Source organism: Cyprinodon tularosa, unplaced genomic scaffold, assembly GCF_016077235.1.
Source record: "Cyprinodon tularosa strain WSP-4 unplaced genomic scaffold, ASM1607723v1 ctg503, whole genome shotgun sequence".
Classification (NCBI taxonomy): Eukaryota; Metazoa; Chordata; class Actinopteri; order Cyprinodontiformes; family Cyprinodontidae; genus Cyprinodon; species Cyprinodon tularosa.
The window spans coordinates 299,799-320,034 of NW_024039234.1; the positions used below are offsets into that span (position 1 = coordinate 299,799).

Sequence of the window (20,236 nt, forward strand, 5' to 3'; positions counted from 1 at the left end):
AAAAATAATTCTGTCCCTTTTCCTAAGCTGTGGGGAGAGCAGCGAATGGTTTTTGATTAATTAGGTTTCTGCAAATATGACTTGGATAGGAGCACACAATGCCATCATAAGTACTGCATAACCCATGGAGGACATTTATACTGTTTCCCCTCTACAGCGGATGCGAATGTGATTGTGGTTGATTATATTTGGACAAAAGCAAGTAAATTAACTGAAAGGGGTCAATGTACAAACTAATGACTTGCAGTGCTTATGAAGACCTTATATGCCCTTATTCAACAACATAGTGGGCTATGCCGTTTACTGAGCTGTAGTTATGTCTGTTTTGTTTTTAAACTTTTAGCATATTCTAGATTTCTCTGACGAAGGATATGCAGAATTCGCATTTTACTCTCTTTCCCCCTTTGAATTAAGTATATGAGAAGACTTTTCTTTGCCTGTTGTGTCTGCACTGTGTTTCTCTGATGCGGAAATGTAAAGCTCTGGGTGAAAGCTACAGTATCACATGTGTCCCAAATAAACCCATTCATCACCTTATTTGCTTTCCGGTGAAGCAGTTTCCAGCTGCTAAAGGTGTATACCTGGTTTTTCAACAGATCTTTACATTTGATGAGTTAACTTTCTTGGTTTCCAGTAATATATCTTTGCTCTGATTGTTTGTTTAATTGGTAACAAGTCTCAGAATCTAATTGGGAAATCATTCATAAGGCAATGACCTGGAAGTGGAATCCATGAGTTAACTCTTTTGGGTGGTGATTTGCTTTAGATGTACACTGCTGTAAGTATGTGCGTGCTTACAAGGGCGTATTTGGACTGCTGGCCTCTGCATGGGCTCATTAGATGGTTCAGAGATTAGTCTGTTGAGTTTCTTCTCTGAAACCCTACAGCAGTGACGCTCTTCTCTGTCCTGGTCTGTCAGTTCTGCTGCAGACTCGCTTGCATGATCCAACAGCCAATGTTTGCATGTCGGTCAACCAAACCTGATGAAACAAACTGCAAAAGCAGAACAAACATGCTGCCGTAGATTAAAATGTTTAATCTGAGATTGGTTTCTTAGTGTCGCTGCTGCTTTTTATGTCTATGTGAGATACATCTGAAGAGGCGGCGGGGGGTAAAAGAGAGCTTTTTACCTCATTTTGTCTTCCTGACTTAGATTCTAATGGTTTCTCTTCGATTTCATATATCACTCGCTCCCTTCTCAGGCTCCCAGCTCCCTCCTGGAGGCTTTGGAGCAGCATCTTGCTTCCCTGGAAGGCAGGAAGCTCAAAGACCTGTCTACTGCCAGCAGGTATGATCAAATGGATTATAAATCAACCAACTGTAACAATCACTTTGTTTTTGTCTATCTTTAAATATATAATTTATTATACTACTGCCGTCTTAAACTTACTATCCCCACTAATACTATAAGTATCCTGTCAGGCTAATATTGCTGCCATCAACAGGATTTCTGTAACTATCCCTGCAACAAAAACCTATCAGGAGCAAACAGCTTCATTCAGAGAGTTTTATATGCTAAAGGAAAACAAACTTTCCTAACCAACCTAAAAAAAATTATCAATTGGAATTTATTAAATCAGAAATATATTGGATTTAACCAAATTCGTTTGAAAGCTTATTTCAGTTCCACTGGGCGTGCCCAGGTTTGATAAATTATTAATAAGTGAATAAATAGCTTTATTATAATTCATGCAGGGAAATATTACAGATTATTTGGACACTGCAATTTAAATAGAACAGGAAAGGAAAAAGAGAAATAAGGAGAAAAGATTCAAGAAAGAGGAGATAAAAAAAAAAACTTCAGTCTGCCTCATCACCTGCAAAGAGATGTAAAAGAACAGCAAAACCAATGGACATGTTACAAGATATACAATAAAGTAACACCTTGATACCATCGCTGAAGTATAAGTAGTATTATTTAATCTATTTAAAAGATTTAAAGGTATAGTGAAGAATGTTTTTTCGGGTGTATCATCTAAATAAGTGGTTCTGCTAATTGTCAATCATTCTGGTGATGAGTTTATGTAGTGCCGTCCTACGTGCTCGTCCCCATTTTCACTTACCAGTGGTGAGTCTGACATAGTGGAAAAATTGCAAATCTTCTTTTAGAAAGTAAGCTTGTATGAGTGATGCAAACAGAAACTTTAAACAGAGCGTGCACAAGGAGAAATGGGCTTGTGCACGCTCTCGCACGCGCTTAATAGGCATTCACTCTCAGGAGCAGGTACAAGGTTGTGCATGTGCATTTTTTTTTAAGTGGAGAGGGCTGGTTTATTCAAAACTTCAGGAAAATCCTCCACTATACCTTTAGAATAAGCCCCACACCCCAAGGGTGGCTCTAGATGACATTTAGTAGAGGGGGGCAGTTTTTATTTAATGGTTACAAAGACAAAAGAATAACAAGCTGAAAAAAAGCAAACAAACAAGGCAAGAGTGCATTATTTAATATATTCAGTCTACAACAAAGCCACAGTTACATCTTGCTCTAACATAAAAACTGTTATCTGAACTGAACTTAATACCACATAAGCTTCAAGCCAACTGCAGTTTTAAAAATAAATGTTAACATAGACTGAAAAGGAAAATATGAAATTGGTCCAAGGGTTAGTTATGGTCTTCTCTGTCAGCATAAAATTATCTTAAGAAATTGATCAAGTATTACGTTGCAAAAACTAGTCTACAAAAAACATTTCTTCCACCAGTGTATTTACCCTTAATTTGAGCAGGTAGAATGAGTATTTGTGCTCTAAAAAAATAAGATAATTACATAATTAGAAATCATTAACTTATTTGACATACCGGTAGGTTAATTGAGTTTTTTTTTTCTTATTATTTTAAAAGTAAATCATCTTTTTTTCATTAGCAAACTGCTTACCTTAATGCACAAGGGCAAAATACATTTATTTCAGTTCACCTACCGTATTTTCACGACCATAAGGCGCACCGTACTAAAAGGCGCACTCTCAGTTATGTGTCCCATTTCTGTATTTAACACACACATAAGGCGCACCGGACTATAGGGCGCGTTTTTTATATACAGGTACATGTCCTCTACTACCTTTAAATAGCTCTACTGCGTATTTAAAAATACAGCGGGGGCAAAACTGAGTATGACTGTAATTTATTCATGTATTTATTAAAAAGTATTAATCAAACCTGGCAGCTGGCCGTGAGACAGACACATCGCAGATGACACAGCGCTGTGATCACTCCTAAATTAACTTAAAATCCTGAAACCTGCCGACGGAATATGTTCGCTTTTATGGGTGCCTGCAGTTTAAATTATTTAGATGAAAAACACCTGCCAGCAGCCGCGGTGAACCTGGAGGCTACCCAGCCTAGAGGCTGCTGATGAAAGGATTTCTCCTGTCGGTGCACCGCTGGTATGTGGGGGTCTGAGCGCCTCCGACAGAAATAGATAATCTGGATGAACTGACTGCAATTAAGTTTTCAGGTGGACTTTCTCACTTAAAAACATATTAAAACTACTTTATTCCCACTGATCACAGCAAATATAGCTGCAAGATTTAGATTATTTAGATGAAAAAACACCTGCCAGCCACCGCGGTGAAGAGGAGGAGACCCGCCCAGAGGCTGCTGTTGAATTAAGTTTTCAGGTAGAAAAATAGAGCGGGAGCAAAACTGAGTATGATTGTGCTTTATTCATGTATTTATTACAAAGTATTAATCGAACCCATCAAAGTCATCATCCTCTGTTTCTGAATTAAACAGCTGCGCTAAATCAGACATGCCAATTTCCCCTTCTTCGCTGTCAGAGTCACTTTCCGTGCAGCGCGGCTCCTCAGAAATAATGCCGGCTTTTGCAAAAGCTTGAACAACAGAGCCAGCAGACACGTTAGTCCAAGCATCTACAATCCATCCACAAACGGTGGCGTAACTCACCCGGCGCTGCCTTCCACTTATCGTGAAACTGTGGTCTCCGTCTGTCATCCATCGCTCCCACGCTGCTCGCAGCCTTACTTTGAACGGCCGGTTCACACCGATGTCGAGCGGTTGAAGCTCCTTTGTCAGACCCCCGGGATAACGGCGAGCACAGCGTTCATTTGATTCACCTTTTTTTCACATCGGCTGTGAGATGGGCACGCAGCGATGGTGATGCGTGGAAAAAACCACCTGGTCTCCTCACATAGGCTACACCTCCCTCAGCTACGCTTTCATCATCTCCTCATCCATCCAGCCTTTTCCATTTGCGTTAATATCATATGTCATCAGAGCGCTGTGTCTGTCTCGCTGTCAGCTCCCAGATCAGCTTCTCTGATTGGTTGATGCGGCGCGTCCAGCAGCAAAACTTAAATTTTTCCATCTCGAGCAGCAGCAGCGCGTTGGCAGATGCTTAAACGCTCCTGCTGCTCAAAACGCGCTGCAGGACCTTTTGCTGCACCTATACGCGCGTCAACCATTGACTTTGCATGTAAACACGCTGCTTCTGCTGCACCTGCTGGGTCCGGTTCACACCGATGTCGAGCGGTTGAACAGCGAGCACAGCCTTAATTTGTTTCCCCATGTTTTTCACATCAGCTGTAAGATGGGCACGCATGGAGTTACATATTAACAGCGATGGTGATGAGTGGAAAAAAAAACACCTGGTCTCCTTACATTCAGCCACTCTTTCATCATCTCCTCAATGAGGTGGTCTCAAAAGTCGCAGTTACAACACACATAGGGCGCACCGCACCAAAGGGCGCACCGCACATTTTTTGGGGAAAAAAAGACGTTTAAGTGCGCCTTATAGTCGTGAAAATACGGTACTTATATATTTAAATTGGTGCAGTGTTGTTTTTAGTACAAAAGCCATAACAGGGGCCAGGACCAATTCTACAAAGACCCCTGTCTAGAATCACCCATGACCACAAACTGAATTTCAGTTAAATAAAATAAAGTCAGTGATATCTATTATTTTGGAAAGGGATAAGAGACTTAAGGATCCAAATGAACCAGAGTGAGCAGATACACATGGAAGACCTTAGCCAATAACCTGAGGAGAAATATAAACTTTTAAAGACGTCATGCACCTGAAAACCGAATTCACAAACCACCTAGTCTTTGATTTTCAGATTTCTGCATTTAATGGAGAAGTTTATGTGAGAAAAGTGGTCATCTGAGATATATCTCTTAAAAGAAAATAAAGAAAAGTAAAAGAAGAAGCAATAAAAAAAAAACAATTAAGTATGTTTTAATGACACTTTGTTAAAAAAAACAGACCATATATATATATATATATATATATATATATATATATATATATATATATATATATATATATATATATATATATATATATATATATATATATATATATATATATATATATATATATATATATATATATATAGCTTAGAAAGTAATGGGAAATCCTTTATAGGCTTTAGAGCAATTCAATCAATCAATTTCTTTACTGTCAACTACAGTTTAAATTGACCAATTGTAAATTGACACTTAGGCCTCAAGATAATCTAGCATGTTCCCACTGGCATTTTTAAAAATTTATGTTTGGTGATTGAACTTAAATTATTAGAGGTTGAAAAGCTTTTTTACCATCTCCCTAATCTTACGTTCCTTTTACAGATTCTCAATCATATTGAAGTCATGGACCTTAGCTTTCAAGTCAGAGGAAACACGTTAATAAAAAAAAAAGCAAATATTTATTTAAAACCTTTAAATATCACAAGCAGCTGAATTATTTTCATCCTATCATTATAAAGCAAATATCCAAACAGTAGAGACAGCATTGATGGAAAATAATATATGGTTCAAACCCTAAAATGGTCATTTTTTTAACAGTTCTTATCCCATTCATTTTCCATGTAGAACCAGCTTATCCTGAGTTACTTTTTTTTTATAATTCACATTGTTCTAATTTTATTACTTTTATGATGGTGATGTTTAATTTTAATATATTTTTAATTTATATTCATAGGGAAATAAAACAATACATTTTGTCTTCTACTGCATTAATTTGATCTGGAACCAACAAAACCATATCCCTGGAGAGTTTCTAGTGATGAACCATCAGACAAAAGGGAAATTTATCTGTGAACCCTTCCATTCTTTCATTAAAAAAAAAAGAAAAAGGATCATCAGAATAAATTAATTCTGCAAAACGTCTGGCGTTAAGCTATATGGCACAACAGCTATTATCTCGTATCATACTAAACCCGATCCATAAAAAAGAAAAAGCCCTGAATTGTGCAGCCGCTGGAAAAATGTGTCTGTTTTAGTGATTGATAATGGCTGATGCCACAGTCTGATGGCAATCCTTATGCTCATCAACGGTTTCTGAGTCATCTCAGATAATCAGCAGCTGATGCAGTGAAATAACTGCTGATGTTCGTTTTCACAATGATATTGTACATTTATTGGCCTCATCAACTGGCTGACGTATAAATCTATCTTTTAACTATAAATGGTTCAAAAAAATTGCACTCTGCTGCAAAATTTGAATCTTTTTATGGCAGTTTAATGCGACCCTTTGTGAAAATATCAAGGTAATACCAAAAGTTTAAGCAGGTTTTTCTTTTCAATAAAGTGACGATACTTCTAACTTCCAGATCCAGCACCTTGTCGAGCACAGTGTCGTCCCTCTCCAGTGCTGGCATCTCTCTCAGCCACATGGATGACAAGACGGAGGACAACCGGCTGCAGCAACATAAGGCGAGACATTTACTTCCACCTCTAAACTCAAATATCCATTTTGCTGATTCATTTAGGCAGCTAAAATGGGTGATGCATGGCTACAGCACAATGTGATTGTGAGCCAAGATTTTGTTGGTATTTTTGGAAAGAAATTCGCTCAAATGTGAGTGAACTGTGAAGAAATCTACAGGTGCTGGTCATAAAATTAGAATATCATGAAAAAGTAGATTGATTTCAGTAATTCCATTTAAAAAGTGAAACTTGTATATTATATTCATACATTACATACAAACTCATATATTTCAGGTGTTTATTTTGTTTAATTTTGATGATTACAAATGACAACAAATGAAAATCTCAAATTCATCATATCAGAAAATTAGAATATTGTGAAAAGGTTCAAAATTGATGGCCCCTGGTGCCACACTCTAATCAGCTAATTAACTCAAACCACCTGCAAAAGCCTTTAAATGGTCTTTCAGTCTAGTTCTATAGGCTACACAATCATGGGGAAGACTGCTGACTTGACAGTTGTCCAAAAGACGACCATCGACACCTTGCACAAGGAGGGCAAGACACAAAAGGTCATCGCTAAAGAGGCTGGCTGTTCACAGAGCTCAGTGTCCAAGCACATTAATAGAGAGGCGAAGGGAAGGAAAAGATGTGGTCGAAAAAAGTGTACAAGCAAGAGAGATAACCGCACCCTGGAGAGGATTGTGAAACAAAACCCCTTCAAAAATGTGGGGGAGATTCACAAAGAGTGGACTGCAGCTGGAGTGAGTGCTTCAAGAACCACCACACACAGACGTATGAAAGACATGGGTTTCTGCTGTCGCATTCCTTGTGTCAAGCCACTCTTGAACCACAGACAGCGTCAGAAGCGTCTTGCCTGGGCTAAAGAGAAACAGGACTGGACTGCTGGTGAGTGGTCCAAAGTCATGTTCTCTGATGAAAGTAAATTTTGAATTTCCTTTGGAAATCAAGGTCCCAGAGTCTGGAGGAAAAGAAGAGAGGCACTTCATCCACGTTGCTTGAAGTCCAGTGTAAAGTTTCCACAGTCAGTGATGGTTTGGGGTGCCATGTCATCTGCTGGTGTTGGTCCATTGTGTTTTCTGAGGTCCAGGGTCAACGCAGCCACATACCAGGAAGTTTTAGAGCACTTCATGCTTCCTGCAGCTGACCAACTTTTTGGAGATGCAGATTTCATTTTCCAACAGGACTTGGCACCTGCACACAGTGCCAAAGCTACCAGTACCTGGTTGAAGGACCATGGTATCCCTGTTCTTAATTGGCCAGCAAACTCTCCTGACCTTAACCCCATAGAAAATCTATGGGGTATTGTGAAGAAGAAGATGCAATACACCAGACCCAACAATTCAGAAGAGCTAAAAGCCACTATTAGAGCAACCTGGGCTATCATAACACCTGAGCAGTGCCACAGACTGATCGACTCCATGCCACGCCGCATTGCTGCAGTAATACAGGCCAAAGGAGGCCCAACTAAATACTGAGTGCTGTACATGCTCATACTTTTCATGTTCATACTTTTCAGTTGGCCAACATTTCTATAAATCCTTTGTTTTTATTGGTCTTCAGTAATATTCTAATTTTCTGATATGATGAATTTGAGATTTTCATTTGTTGTCATTTGTGATCATCAAAATTAAACAAAATAAACATCTGAAATATATGAGTTTGTATGTAATGTATGAATATAATATACAAGTTTCACTTTTTAAATGGAATTACTGAAATCAATCTACTTTTTCATGATATTCTAATTTTATGACCAGCACCTGTATATATCAAGTCTCTTTGTGCTCCCTACTGTTGTTACAGCTGAATAGGCTTGTACATTAATTCTGCAGTGCAATGAAATAAACTGCCTGTCTGGCTGCCAGCCCATAGTGTAGAGAAATGCACAGTGAATAGAAATGAAGGGAGTGTAAATAAGTCTGTGTTGCAAGCAGTTTCTTCCTTTAAATGCCTTGAAGTCCTTATTTTTTTTAAATAATTGTTAAATGTTTTACCAGCTTGACAAAAAGGGGAAAAAATGTATAATTTTCTGTTGCAGGAGGACGGTCACAAAGTGATGGACATACAGACGCCTACTGTTTCGCCCAGCACCCAGTCGGTGGGCAGTGCCAACAGCAGCGGAGGGGCCACAGATCTCTTCTCAAGCTCACCCAGCGTATCCATCAATAACCAGTGAGTCCAGCTTAATCTTATTCTCTTACCGTAATTCAGAATCCCAAATCTCTATCGTCAATTACATTAAAAGCTTAAGATATAAATCTTCACCTTTTTTTGTTTTTGTACTTTTAGTGTGCCAAACCTGAGCGGAGAGTTGTTCGCCCTGCAGCCCAGCTTCACCCCCATCCAGACCACACACACTGTGCCCAACAACAGCAATGCATGGGGAGGTGGGACCACTTATAACGCTACACATACACTGGCAAATAATTAGCAAAGCATTCTGTTATAGGCTAGGTAAAAGCCGTAACATCTTTAAATATCGAAAAAAAGAAATATGTGCTAACTGACTGTATATCAGTACGTTAACTTCCCTATCATGCATCCTATGTGTAGCATTAGTATTACCATAAAGTGAAATGAGGAGGCTATATAATATTCATATTAAGGCACACTTTAAGGTTTTGAATGGCACAAAACAACACCATCTGATAAGAGGATGTTTCTGATGGTTAAAGGACCTTTGTATGACGTCCTAACCTAAAGGTTGCTTATACTGCTGCTATACGAGTGTGCACGTCAAAGAAACAATCCTGGGCAAACATTTAAACAATGGCAGAATTCTACTATGCAAAATTTATTTTTGAAAATAAGTGCATTTTGTCTTGAATTGAGGAGGTAGGTGAGGTATTTGCCAATGGAATAAGACAATTTACGTTTAAAATAAGAAAAAAAACAATTGCATTGTCCTAATGCATATTATCTAATTATTTTATGAGTACTCATTCCATTGGGAAATCATCATATTTAGCTGCTTAAATTAAGGCTAGATATGCTTAATTTAAGATTTTTTTCATTTATTTCTAGATTGACTTTTGCATTGTAGTTTTTCAAATCATATTTTTTGGTTAGAGGCTGTGGTGAATTGGTGGCAGGCTGCTTTTGTAAAGGAGCTCCTAACATATCTCCATAGGATGCCTGTTTGCTAGATCTCCAAGCTACTGCTCTCCAACATTTCCCTTGACCTGAATTCCTCCTCTTCCGCAGAAAAACCTTTTAGAACCTAATTTCAAGCTAGAGGCTGCTATCCTTGCTTTTCCCTTTGGTGAACATTATGTTACACATTGATGCCTGAGTTTAAAATCTCAAACTTTATCAGTCTTCTGCACTCATCTGTGTTCTTGGATGCTATGCGCTTGTTGCTATTTTTTTTTCTTGATGTTAGCAATGAAACTAATCTAATTATTGTGTTCACAACCCTGCACAATGAAATTATAGTAATGATTATTCATACCTTTGGGATTCCCATATGCTCACAGACAAACAGTAAGAACTAGATAGGCTGCACATTTATTTTGTATTTGGATTGTATCCTGTACCTGTTTGCTCTCTTCTATCCTTTAATTTATTTCTTTTTATCAGGAGACCTGCTAAAGCCTTCCCCACTTACTCAGATTCACAGCCCTGGAGCTCCATTACACTCTGGTAAAATGCTGCCCAATGATTTGGATTCTTCACTAGCAAACTTGGTCGGGAGTAAGTAAAATCACTCCTTGATGCCATGTTTTCATCTTCACTTTTACCATCTGAGAAATTTAATTTCTGTTTCTTCTCTTAGACCTGCAGTTTGGGGGCACACCAGCCAAAAAGTGAGTAAGCTCAGCTTAAAAATAAACTTGTCCTTTCTGTATGTGATACGGGACTTTGGTGCATCTGAACAAATTAGAATGGCATTTTAAAAATTTGAAAAAGACTAATATTTTATTAATTCATAACATAGAATAATACATTTCAAGTGTTTATGTCTTTCAAACTTAATAAATAAAGCTTAAAGCTAAGTGAAACCCAATATATATTTCTAAAGATATTTAAATTCTACACAAGACTGTAACATTGTTCATAAAGCATAATTCATACACACTAGTATATGTATAGTGCTTGGACTTTGCTCCATTTGGTTGGATAACTACATCGGTTTGCTGCAGCATGGAGGCGATTAGCCTGAGTCATTGCAGAAGGTTTAAGGATGGGCATTTTGCTCTAATAGTGGCCTTCACCTCGTCTGCAGTGGTGGCTCTTTGCTCCATTCTGAACTATGGACTCCACTAGTTTAGGTCACAGCGTTACAAATCTGTATCTAACCACCCTTATTTTTTACTTTTGCATTATCTCTAACCAGTAATCATCATTCATCCTTGAAATGTATTACTTTTCGTGTAATATAAATTAACTTCTTGATGATGTGATGTAATAAAATGCACTTGTACGTGTGGCCCTGTTCTCTGTGTGTTTCCATATGTGTGCATCAGGCCAGAGTTCCAGTGGAACCAGATAGTGGAGAAGAAACCCACAGGAGGGAGTGGCTGGCAGTCAAAGACTATGTGTACCAACACCAACTGGACTCATGCTGCTCATCACATGGCACCTGCACCCATGGCGGTCCCTCAGATGGTAACATTAAGCTCTAATTCCACCTCCTACTTCTGCAATATTTGGCCTAACATTATCTTAGTCCTGCCTTCTATGGGTTCAAATCTGGCCACTGCAGTTTAAGTTTTCTATTTAAAACAGTACATATCTAATTACATGTTTCATTAACTACATAACTCTCAGCTAGGATGTTGAAGTGACATCATTTCCCAGGTGGTAGCCTTCTAGTTTCCTGCTTGTGTACGCACATATTCTCCATTGTACATTTATTACCATGATGGGAACTAATATAACCATATAAAAATAAAGAAAACTGTTCTAGCTGGTATTTTGACTTATGAGTACAAGTCTTAAACCATCAACTGAGGCACATTCTTTCATTGCAAGTCAGGAGTTGGAATTGCAAGCATAGGAAACCCATTTCAGCTCTGGGTAAATGCTTAAAGAAATCAATGCAATAATTTGCCAAAATGTTTGTCTGCTCAATCAAGGCAAAACTAACATAATGTCTTTGAAATAGATGAAGAGCGATCAAACATTAATGCACAGCTTCAGTGTATACAGATAGAAAGCACCAATCAGACTCCAAATGTGCAATGATGTCCTCGGATCATAAAGACAGCAAAAAAGTTGTCCTTCTACAAACTAAAGAACATCTCCAGGTTTAATGTCTCAGCAGGGCCTTGAAAATGTATATGTGTCAATATTAAGTAAAATGTATTATTGCAAGAGTGTCCATAGGTTTGCCTAAAAAATCAGTCAGACAACAGTTTCTGGTCCAAAATGCTGCTGCCTGTGTTCTCACCAAAACTAAGAAAATAGAGCACATAACCCCACTTCTAAAGTCCTCACTCAGGCTCCCAGTACGGAAGCGTATTGCATGAACCAAAGAAAAAAGATACAGATCTCGTAACTATTAAAACCTAATCTCAATATTATGAGATCTTCTCTCATAATTACAAGATAATATGTTATTATTTAGGAGATGATAACGGACATTCATTGCCGAGCTAAGCTACATGAAATGTGAACAATGAGTCGGTTATCAGATTTAATCTGCTTTTATTTCCTTTTAGGTATGCAACACTGGGAAATACTGAGTTTCCTCAATGTGGATGGAATTAGTTTTAGTTTGTCAGCATTGTGCAATAAGTCTTTAGAATTGTTTAGGTAAAAAAGCCCACTCTACTCTGACTTGATGAAAGTCCCGCTACTCCTGCAGCATGCTTTACGGCTGTAAATGAATGCATCTGAAATGCATTCCAGCTGGCTTAGTGATGTCCAAAAGAACTGTATGCCGATCTCAAAATCTTAAATGTGCAAGGAGTACAGCTGAGGCTTCAGAATCATTTAAAACAACCAGGTTCTAACTTTATGTGGCATGTCAATTCATATGAAAAACTAAAACCATACGGCATCTGTATTTAATGGAGCTATTGAGGGATTTCCACGTATGGTCATAAGGCTACATGCTTACTCCACATGTAGTAATCCCAGGGTTAAAGCTGGGTACTTTGTTGATGAATAGAAAAACAGGAGTGTGGCTCCAACGCGTATCATGGCAAACCAGGGTATAAAGAACTGTTCAGTGTAACAGATGCAGATATTTTTAAGAAGAAATCATGAAGACCAGTTTTCTGAGAGATGCTTCATTACTGACTCAAGTAATCATAACCAAATACATAGAAAAGATCTCGTTATTACGAGATCATATCTTGTAATTATGAGAAAAAAATGTACATCTAATTTAATTTACAAATAAATTCTTTAAAAATCCTACAATGTGATTTCCTGGATTTAATTTTTTTATTTTCATTTTATCGCTCATAGTTGAAGTGTACCTATGATGAAAATTACAGACGTCTCTCATTAATCTAAGTAGGAGAACTTGCACAATCAGTGGCTGAATAAATACTTTTATGGCCTCACTGTACTTTCTGTCCTGACCAATCAGAGCCCCCCTGTTCTCTTGAGAACTCCCCATGTTGGAAGTCTCCTACTTAAGTTGCAAATTTCTTTACTTTTACTCTTTTAAAATCATTATTTTCAGGGGTTACAAAAACTGTAGGTTGTGAGAGTCAAAATGCGAACCTACCATGTCAAGAAAACTGAATGTGGGAGAAAGTATCCACAAGCGCAATATTTCTGGTTAATGATGGCTTTTTTCTAAGATTATAAGATAAAAAGAATACTGTAAGGATATGGTATTTCTTGGAAAATATAGTTAATTTCATTGTATTGTGAGTCTATTTATGTTGCTATTTTTGTAGATTGATGATGCATCCAGAACAGTCCCAATCATTTGAGTACTTGAGAGCTTATAACCGTTTTCTCTTAAAATTATATAAATAGCAAAAATGACTTCTTGACAGAGCCTTGAACCATCAAAGACACCATCATTTATCCCTATTTGCCCTTTGTGCTTCACTGTAAATATCTCCCTGTCTCTTCCATTTAGTCTGGTTTCATCCTCATAATTTTTGGACCAAATGGGCTCTTTACTTTAACTGCTCATTTTGTAAGGAAATGGTTCAGAAAGCCAGAGGCAAGACTTGAATACAAAGCGGAACTGATTATATCATGATGAATGGACAAAGGTTCAGTTGCTGCACTTTTGGCCATTTTAAAAGATGGTGCAATTTAAACCTAAAGTATGAGGACCAGAATTGACAGTTTTCTCTTTTCTTTTATCTCTACAGAATGGGATGATCTATACGGGATATGTAAGTTTAATTAATTCTTCTATTAAACTTTTTGTTTTTAACTGTTCTCTTAACTCATGTGGCATATTGTTGCTGTCAACTTAAAGGTAACTTTATTAAATGTACTTTTTCCTGATGTCTTGGTAAAAGGCAATTTATGTTTACTATACTTTTTACAAACCTATGAACATTTTTTTAATAGAATTCAAAAAACCATTCATTTGATTAACTTTGTTTATATTGTTATAAGCCAACACATTGTAATGAATGACAGTTTAATGCCTTTATTTAGGTTTATTATGATGAAAATCCCTTTAATACAGCTGACGTAGACATTTAAAATAAGAATATTACGCAGGAAAAACAAAAACATATTCAATACAGAAATGTGTGCTTCATGAGAAGTATTTTGAATAACAGCTTAAAAGTTAACTACAAAACGTGCTTTTAATATTTAAAACAATCCTCACTGGAGCAGTTTATTATTTATTTAATATGCACTGTATATTGCACTTGCATTGTAAAAGTATTAATATTGGAGTATCATAATAAGATTCATTGACCTTTAATTTTTTTATGTTTTTTTTTTTTCTGTACAGGCTCCAGCACCAGTGGCTTTTCCTATGACGACACCCCAAGTGCCTGTGTATGGAATGGTAAAGCATAACTTTGTTAAACCCCCCAGAAACACATTTATAAAATACATTTTAAAATACGCTCATCCTGTTCTCACCTGTGCTTTGCCCAGCTCCCCCCTCAGATGAGTCATCAAATGGGGGGCGTTCAAATGTTACCCCCACAGCCTGTCATGTACAACCAGCCTGTCCTGAGACCCACCAATCCTTTTGGACCCATCCCTGGTACACAGGTAATTCAGACACATACATTTGGCTTTAGGTTCATGCCAGTTTAACTAACTCCACCACCTACTAACTTACAAAAACACAAGATTCCAGAGAAAAAAATATTGAGAAAAGACTTGGCCTCAAGAACTGTTGTCCAAACCTTGCGTTTCCTAATATAATAGAATTGAATAGAATTCAACTTTATTGTCATTACACTGTCACAAGTACAGAGCAACGAAATGTAGTTTGCATCTATCCAGAAGTGCTATACGGGATAAAAATATTTATTTACATGTGTAAACATGTGTACAGAGACTATGTATGCATAGTCTCTGTACACATGTAAATAATCAAGCCTGCAAATGGTATATATAAATAGAGAGTAATTGCAAGGGGCAATCAAATAAATATATATGGAAGCTATATACAGATTATATAGGAAAGTTAGGATATGGATTGTGTATATATATATATATATATATATATATATATATATATATATATATATATATATACAGTGTTGGGAAAGTTCTCTTTCTACGTGAACTAGTTCAAAGTTCAGTTCACACATTTTAAAATGAACTAGTTCAGTTCATAGTTCACAATTCCAAAAAACGAACTAGTTCATAGTTCTTTTTTTTTTTTTTCATATATTGCTCAATTACACCATAGCCTACTGTAGAACCACAGACGGCAATTTTTTTATCAGTTGTAACACTGAAACTGTGCGTCAGATTTCATCTTCATATCCAGTTTTGAATCCTTATCCAACCAGGGTTTACATTAGCATTGAGGGGACAGCATTTCCCCATTGTTGCTTTAATGCTTTGTTGCTGTCCATTCACTTCACACTAGCAGCAGCTGCAGCTTTCACCCCTACAGTGTATTCTCAAAAACATCAGGAAAAATGTGCTGCTTGAATGGTCTTTTTTATGAGTAATTATTGATTCCATTTGAAATTCCATTTCAATACATACTAAAAAGGAATCCTGGAAAATTATACCAGGCAGGTTTAACAAACAAGTTACATGGATAGTAAAACCCTCAAGAACAGGGGTCTTCTATTTTTTCCAGACCAAGGACCCCCAAACTGATGGCGAGATGGAGCGGGGACCCCCTAACTATATATATTGTATGAAATTGTGTCCTATAGTCACTCTATTACAGATGGAGTAATGTAAAGAAATTAATTTCTCCCTGGGATTATTAAAGTTTTTCTGATTCTGATTCCTGGTTGATGGGACAGGTGTTGTGAAGGAAACGGTGTCCAGCTTGAAAGAGCTCCTGTGTGTCGCTGAATGTGAGCATTGATGACTGAAAGACATCTTCTGCCTCCATGTATCTGTTTACTACAGTGTGTTGATTTCATGTTAATGAGTATTTAAAGACATTTCAATTAGTGGGGGGAAAAAAATGCAGGGGGGGAATATAAAAATATCAACTAACCATGCAGACCCTCATGCAGTACCTCCGTAGACCCTCTAGGGGTCGCGGATCCCGTTGAAAACCTCCGCTCAAGAAGATTTTACTAACACAAACTGAGGGACCAGGCTAAGGTAGGAATTTAAGGTTACTGAAGTGCGGATTTTTTTACTGAAAGCCGGTGGGCAAACTTGTTGCCATCATCCTCACCGACCACCTGGTCATAAACCTGTTTTAAGTCGCCTCCATGCTGCTGTTGCTTCCACGCTGCATTTTGTTTTGATGACGCACGCGGCTGTAGGCTACGACACTGGTAGCTGGTGTTGCCAGATTGGGTGTTTTTCCAGCTACATATTAAGGCCTGTTAACGGTGTGATTTAGCCGGGGTTTCGCCTGGAGGGCTTTATAGAAATCTGGCAACCTATTGAACAGAGTTGAACTGAGAGAGCGTGCCGTTCACAGACACCAGAATGAACGAGTTCACAATAACGTTCATCAGGCAATAATGCAGTACGTTCAGTTCACGTTCGCCCAAAATATGAACGAGTTCATGAACTTGCGTTCAATGAACGCGTTCAGGCGCAACACTGTATATATATATATATATATATATATATTAGGGGTGGGTATTGGCAAAGAAGTCATGATTCGATTCACATGCTATGATGCGATTCTATCACGACACTTGAACAATTGCGATGCATCGCGATGCATTGCAATATTTTCACTGAACACTGTAAGAAAAAGATACAGCCCTTACCAGTGGCTGACTGGCTGGGTATGATCTGGATCGTGTCTCCAATTGATACATAACTGAAAGCAACTGAATTCATACATAGCTGTATTTATTGAAATGGCTTTTGGAGGTGTTGCCATGAAAACAAATACTGGACACAAATATTACTATTACTGGCGTGGACACACTGACAAAAAGATCTTAGGATTCCTAAAACTTAAAATAACAAAATAAGGATAATCAGTGCCACTTACATGGCCTCAGTGGTCCTTTTGCAAATTACATGCATCATATCAATTTCATTTTTACCTTCTTTGTTTTTAAAGCCAGAATGCATACAAACTTACTTGAAATGTGATGGAGCCGGGGGGGCCAATTTTCTCAGTCTCCTCCATATTTTGTTTATGAATGACTCGTCGCAGTATCCCGCAGCCGGACATGCTTGTGACACAAGGCAGCGGGCGTCAACACATCCGCAGCGACACCTGCTGGACTGGAAGTTGTATTCCACTTGGTTTGGCAGATGTGCGCCAACCGTTAATGTATTTTTTTTTTGTTCATTTTTTTTATTTTTATAATCGATTCTTGCCTTCAAGAATCGATTATAAAAAAAAAAAAAAAAAATTAGAATCGCGATGCATCATCATGACGATTATTTTGCACACCCTTAATATATATATATATATATATATATATATATATATATATATATATATATATATATATATATATATATATATATATATATATATATATATATATATATCTGAGTGGGGTTATGATACAGGATTGGTAATGACAGATAAAAGATTTACAGATTACTACAAATAGTAATGTTTGTAGTCAACAGCTCACAAATTAGGTCGTAAAAAAACTTCCGACACAGACATCAAAGAGGAGTGGTAATCCTTGATGCTTCCAGCAAAGGAAATTTAAACAAAACAGACTTATATGTGTATCTTATGGAAACTTTCACATGGGTAGGAGAGCCCTTAGTAATGTTGAGCCTTTTAGTTTGTTACTTGTTGGAGTTCTAAAATAATAATTGCTATCATATCATGTATATTTCAAAATTAAAGTTTTGTAAATGCCATGATTTTATTTCATTTAGGATTAACGCACATTAGAACCACTCACCAAAGACAAACTTCCTTTATATTCCTCTAAGAACACTGGAAAAATGTAAGACTGGTGATCACAAACAAGTAGGTTGGATGTTTGGAGCGATAAAGGATTAAATCGTAAGACTGCTTCAATTTCTGAGGAACTGCGTTTTAAAACGATTGGAAACATGGGTCAAAAAGCTGTTTTCCTGGCACTGCAGCAAGGAATGTGTTTACACTATCACGAGTTGCCTGAATGCATGATGAGTTGTTTTGTTGGACTGAATTACTCTCATTTCTCTTCTTTGCCTTCTACAGATGCACTTCATGTAGAGATGATGTTGTAACCATAGCAGCAAAGCTGAGAGAAAAGAGGCAAGAGAAAGAGATCGAAATGAAAGAGCTGTCAGCAAACACAAGTATATAACCAAATCCAGTGCAGGACGAAGAAAGAATGTCGAGGGAATGGAAGGACCAGACCAGAGGATTAGGAGAAGATGAAATACTGATGTCAATTTATTGTTACTTCACCTTCTATTCTCCACGTGGCTTACAGATTAGTCTGTCTTTAACCCATGAGTGCAAACCTGGAGAGTCAGAGGCTCCTCATCAGTTCAACGCAACTTATCTTTGGCCTCTTCAAATGGCAATCCCAGCCTATGCTGACATTGAAGAGACTGACAGCTATATGGAAGTTCTTCACCTTCTCCTGAGCCAATTCTCGTGTTAATAACCTTTATGAAGACTAACCTGCATCTCTCCGCATCCAACATGTGAATCAAACTTGGAGGGCAAACATCCCTTTCTCTGATTCGACCATTTGCTGGCACTTTACTCAATGTGAACTATTGCCAAGGGTGTGTTTCTGCGTAGATGATCCTAGCATTTTGTTCCGATTGGTTCATGATTGCTTGTCGTTCATGACTTGATATTAGGGGTTTGAGTGTGTGCAGATGTTTGCTTTTATTTTTATACATTTCTGCAAGCTGCATCAACATTTTTTTTGGTCTTAAATGCGTTAAACAATGATTTTCGAGTATGCCTGTTTGACTGTAGATGGACGTAGCTCTTTAGAGTGTGAACTCTGTGTGGATGTGTATAAATTATCTTTTGGTACCTGATGTCACAACTGTGTTGCCAGGTGCCATTGTGTTACTGCACTGGAACTAACCGATGAAAGCACTGAGCCAGACCCAGCTATTGCATTTGGATGTAAACAGACCTCTCATACTAACTCTGCTATTTGGGGACATGCTGTACACATTGTTTTTCCTTTTTTTCGTTTTCTCTTCTGCAACTGTGAGATATTGTAAAACCTCATTAACTGTCCTTTTCCCACTTTTGGCCTGTTTAGAAGCTCCCTTCTGACACAGCGTACTTTATTTGTCCACATTTCTCTGTATAGAATTCTTTTACTTTTCCTGGTTATTTTATAACCTTCTCTTGTATACCTGTGCTGCTCTAATAGTGAAACGTAGAAGGGGATTTTAAGTCTGGCCAATCAGAAGTGGTTTTCTCTGTGTCCTAAATTAGTTACATGTTTAGACTTGTTCAGAAACACTTGATTTGGGCAACGACTCCAGCTCACGTGCAACCTTTACCCAGAGGATTTGGGCTTTTGTTAATCAAGCCTTATACAATTAGGATAGCTAAAGGTCATTGCAAGAAGTCCAGTGAACACCCGACCATCAGAAAGCGGCTGAGGGTAATGTCTTGTGATCACAGCCCTGGTACGCCTGCAGTGATGGCGCACAGATCAATCCAGGCAGCCCGAGACGAGGAGCCTTAATGAGGCATTAAACGCTAATGTGGATTTTCTGGCAGATCCAAGGTCAAGACAGACGCACAGTCTGATAATAGATATATACATATATTTATAGCACAAACCTTCGAAGAAGGAACAATGCTCTGCTGCACAAAAACCTTAAAATCATTGCTGGGATGTACAGTGAAAAGGGGCAATAATTGATTTGGGGTAAGGTCGTTTTCTATTGATTATGTTTGTTCTATGTACATGTACTGTGTGTGTTTGTGTGCACATGCCTTCGCATAGAGATTAACAGGGTCATGTTCCTCGGTTAGAGATGGAAAGTCTCTAAGCGACATGGTAGCGCGTACTAACTTAGCATTGAGTGTTCTTGTGACTGTCTG

The 20,236-nt window shown here is 37.8% G+C and overlaps 1 protein-coding gene across 2 annotated transcripts in view; it reads left to right on the forward strand.

Moving 5' to 3' along the window:
* Positions 1-18,480, forward strand: part of LOC119795214 (phosphatidylinositol-binding clathrin assembly protein-like) — a 50,337-nt gene extending 31,857 nt beyond the window's left edge. For both annotated transcript variants that reach the window (XM_038303090.1, XM_038303091.1), the window contains 11 exons: positions 1,203-1,288; positions 6,570-6,672; positions 8,729-8,862; positions 8,980-9,077; positions 10,270-10,383; positions 10,466-10,496; positions 11,157-11,298; positions 13,977-14,000; positions 14,579-14,635; positions 14,728-14,847; positions 18,404-18,480. In XM_038303090.1, the coding sequence (XP_038159018.1) occupies positions 1,203-1,288; positions 6,570-6,672; positions 8,729-8,862; positions 8,980-9,077; positions 10,270-10,383; positions 10,466-10,496; positions 11,157-11,298; positions 13,977-14,000; positions 14,579-14,635; positions 14,728-14,847; positions 18,404-18,418 (924 nt within the window). In that variant the 3' untranslated portion in view covers positions 18,419-18,480. The remainder of the gene's footprint in view (positions 1-1,202; positions 1,289-6,569; positions 6,673-8,728; positions 8,863-8,979; positions 9,078-10,269; positions 10,384-10,465; positions 10,497-11,156; positions 11,299-13,976; positions 14,001-14,578; positions 14,636-14,727; positions 14,848-18,403) is intronic.
* Positions 18,481-20,236: the final 1,756 nt, after the last annotated feature.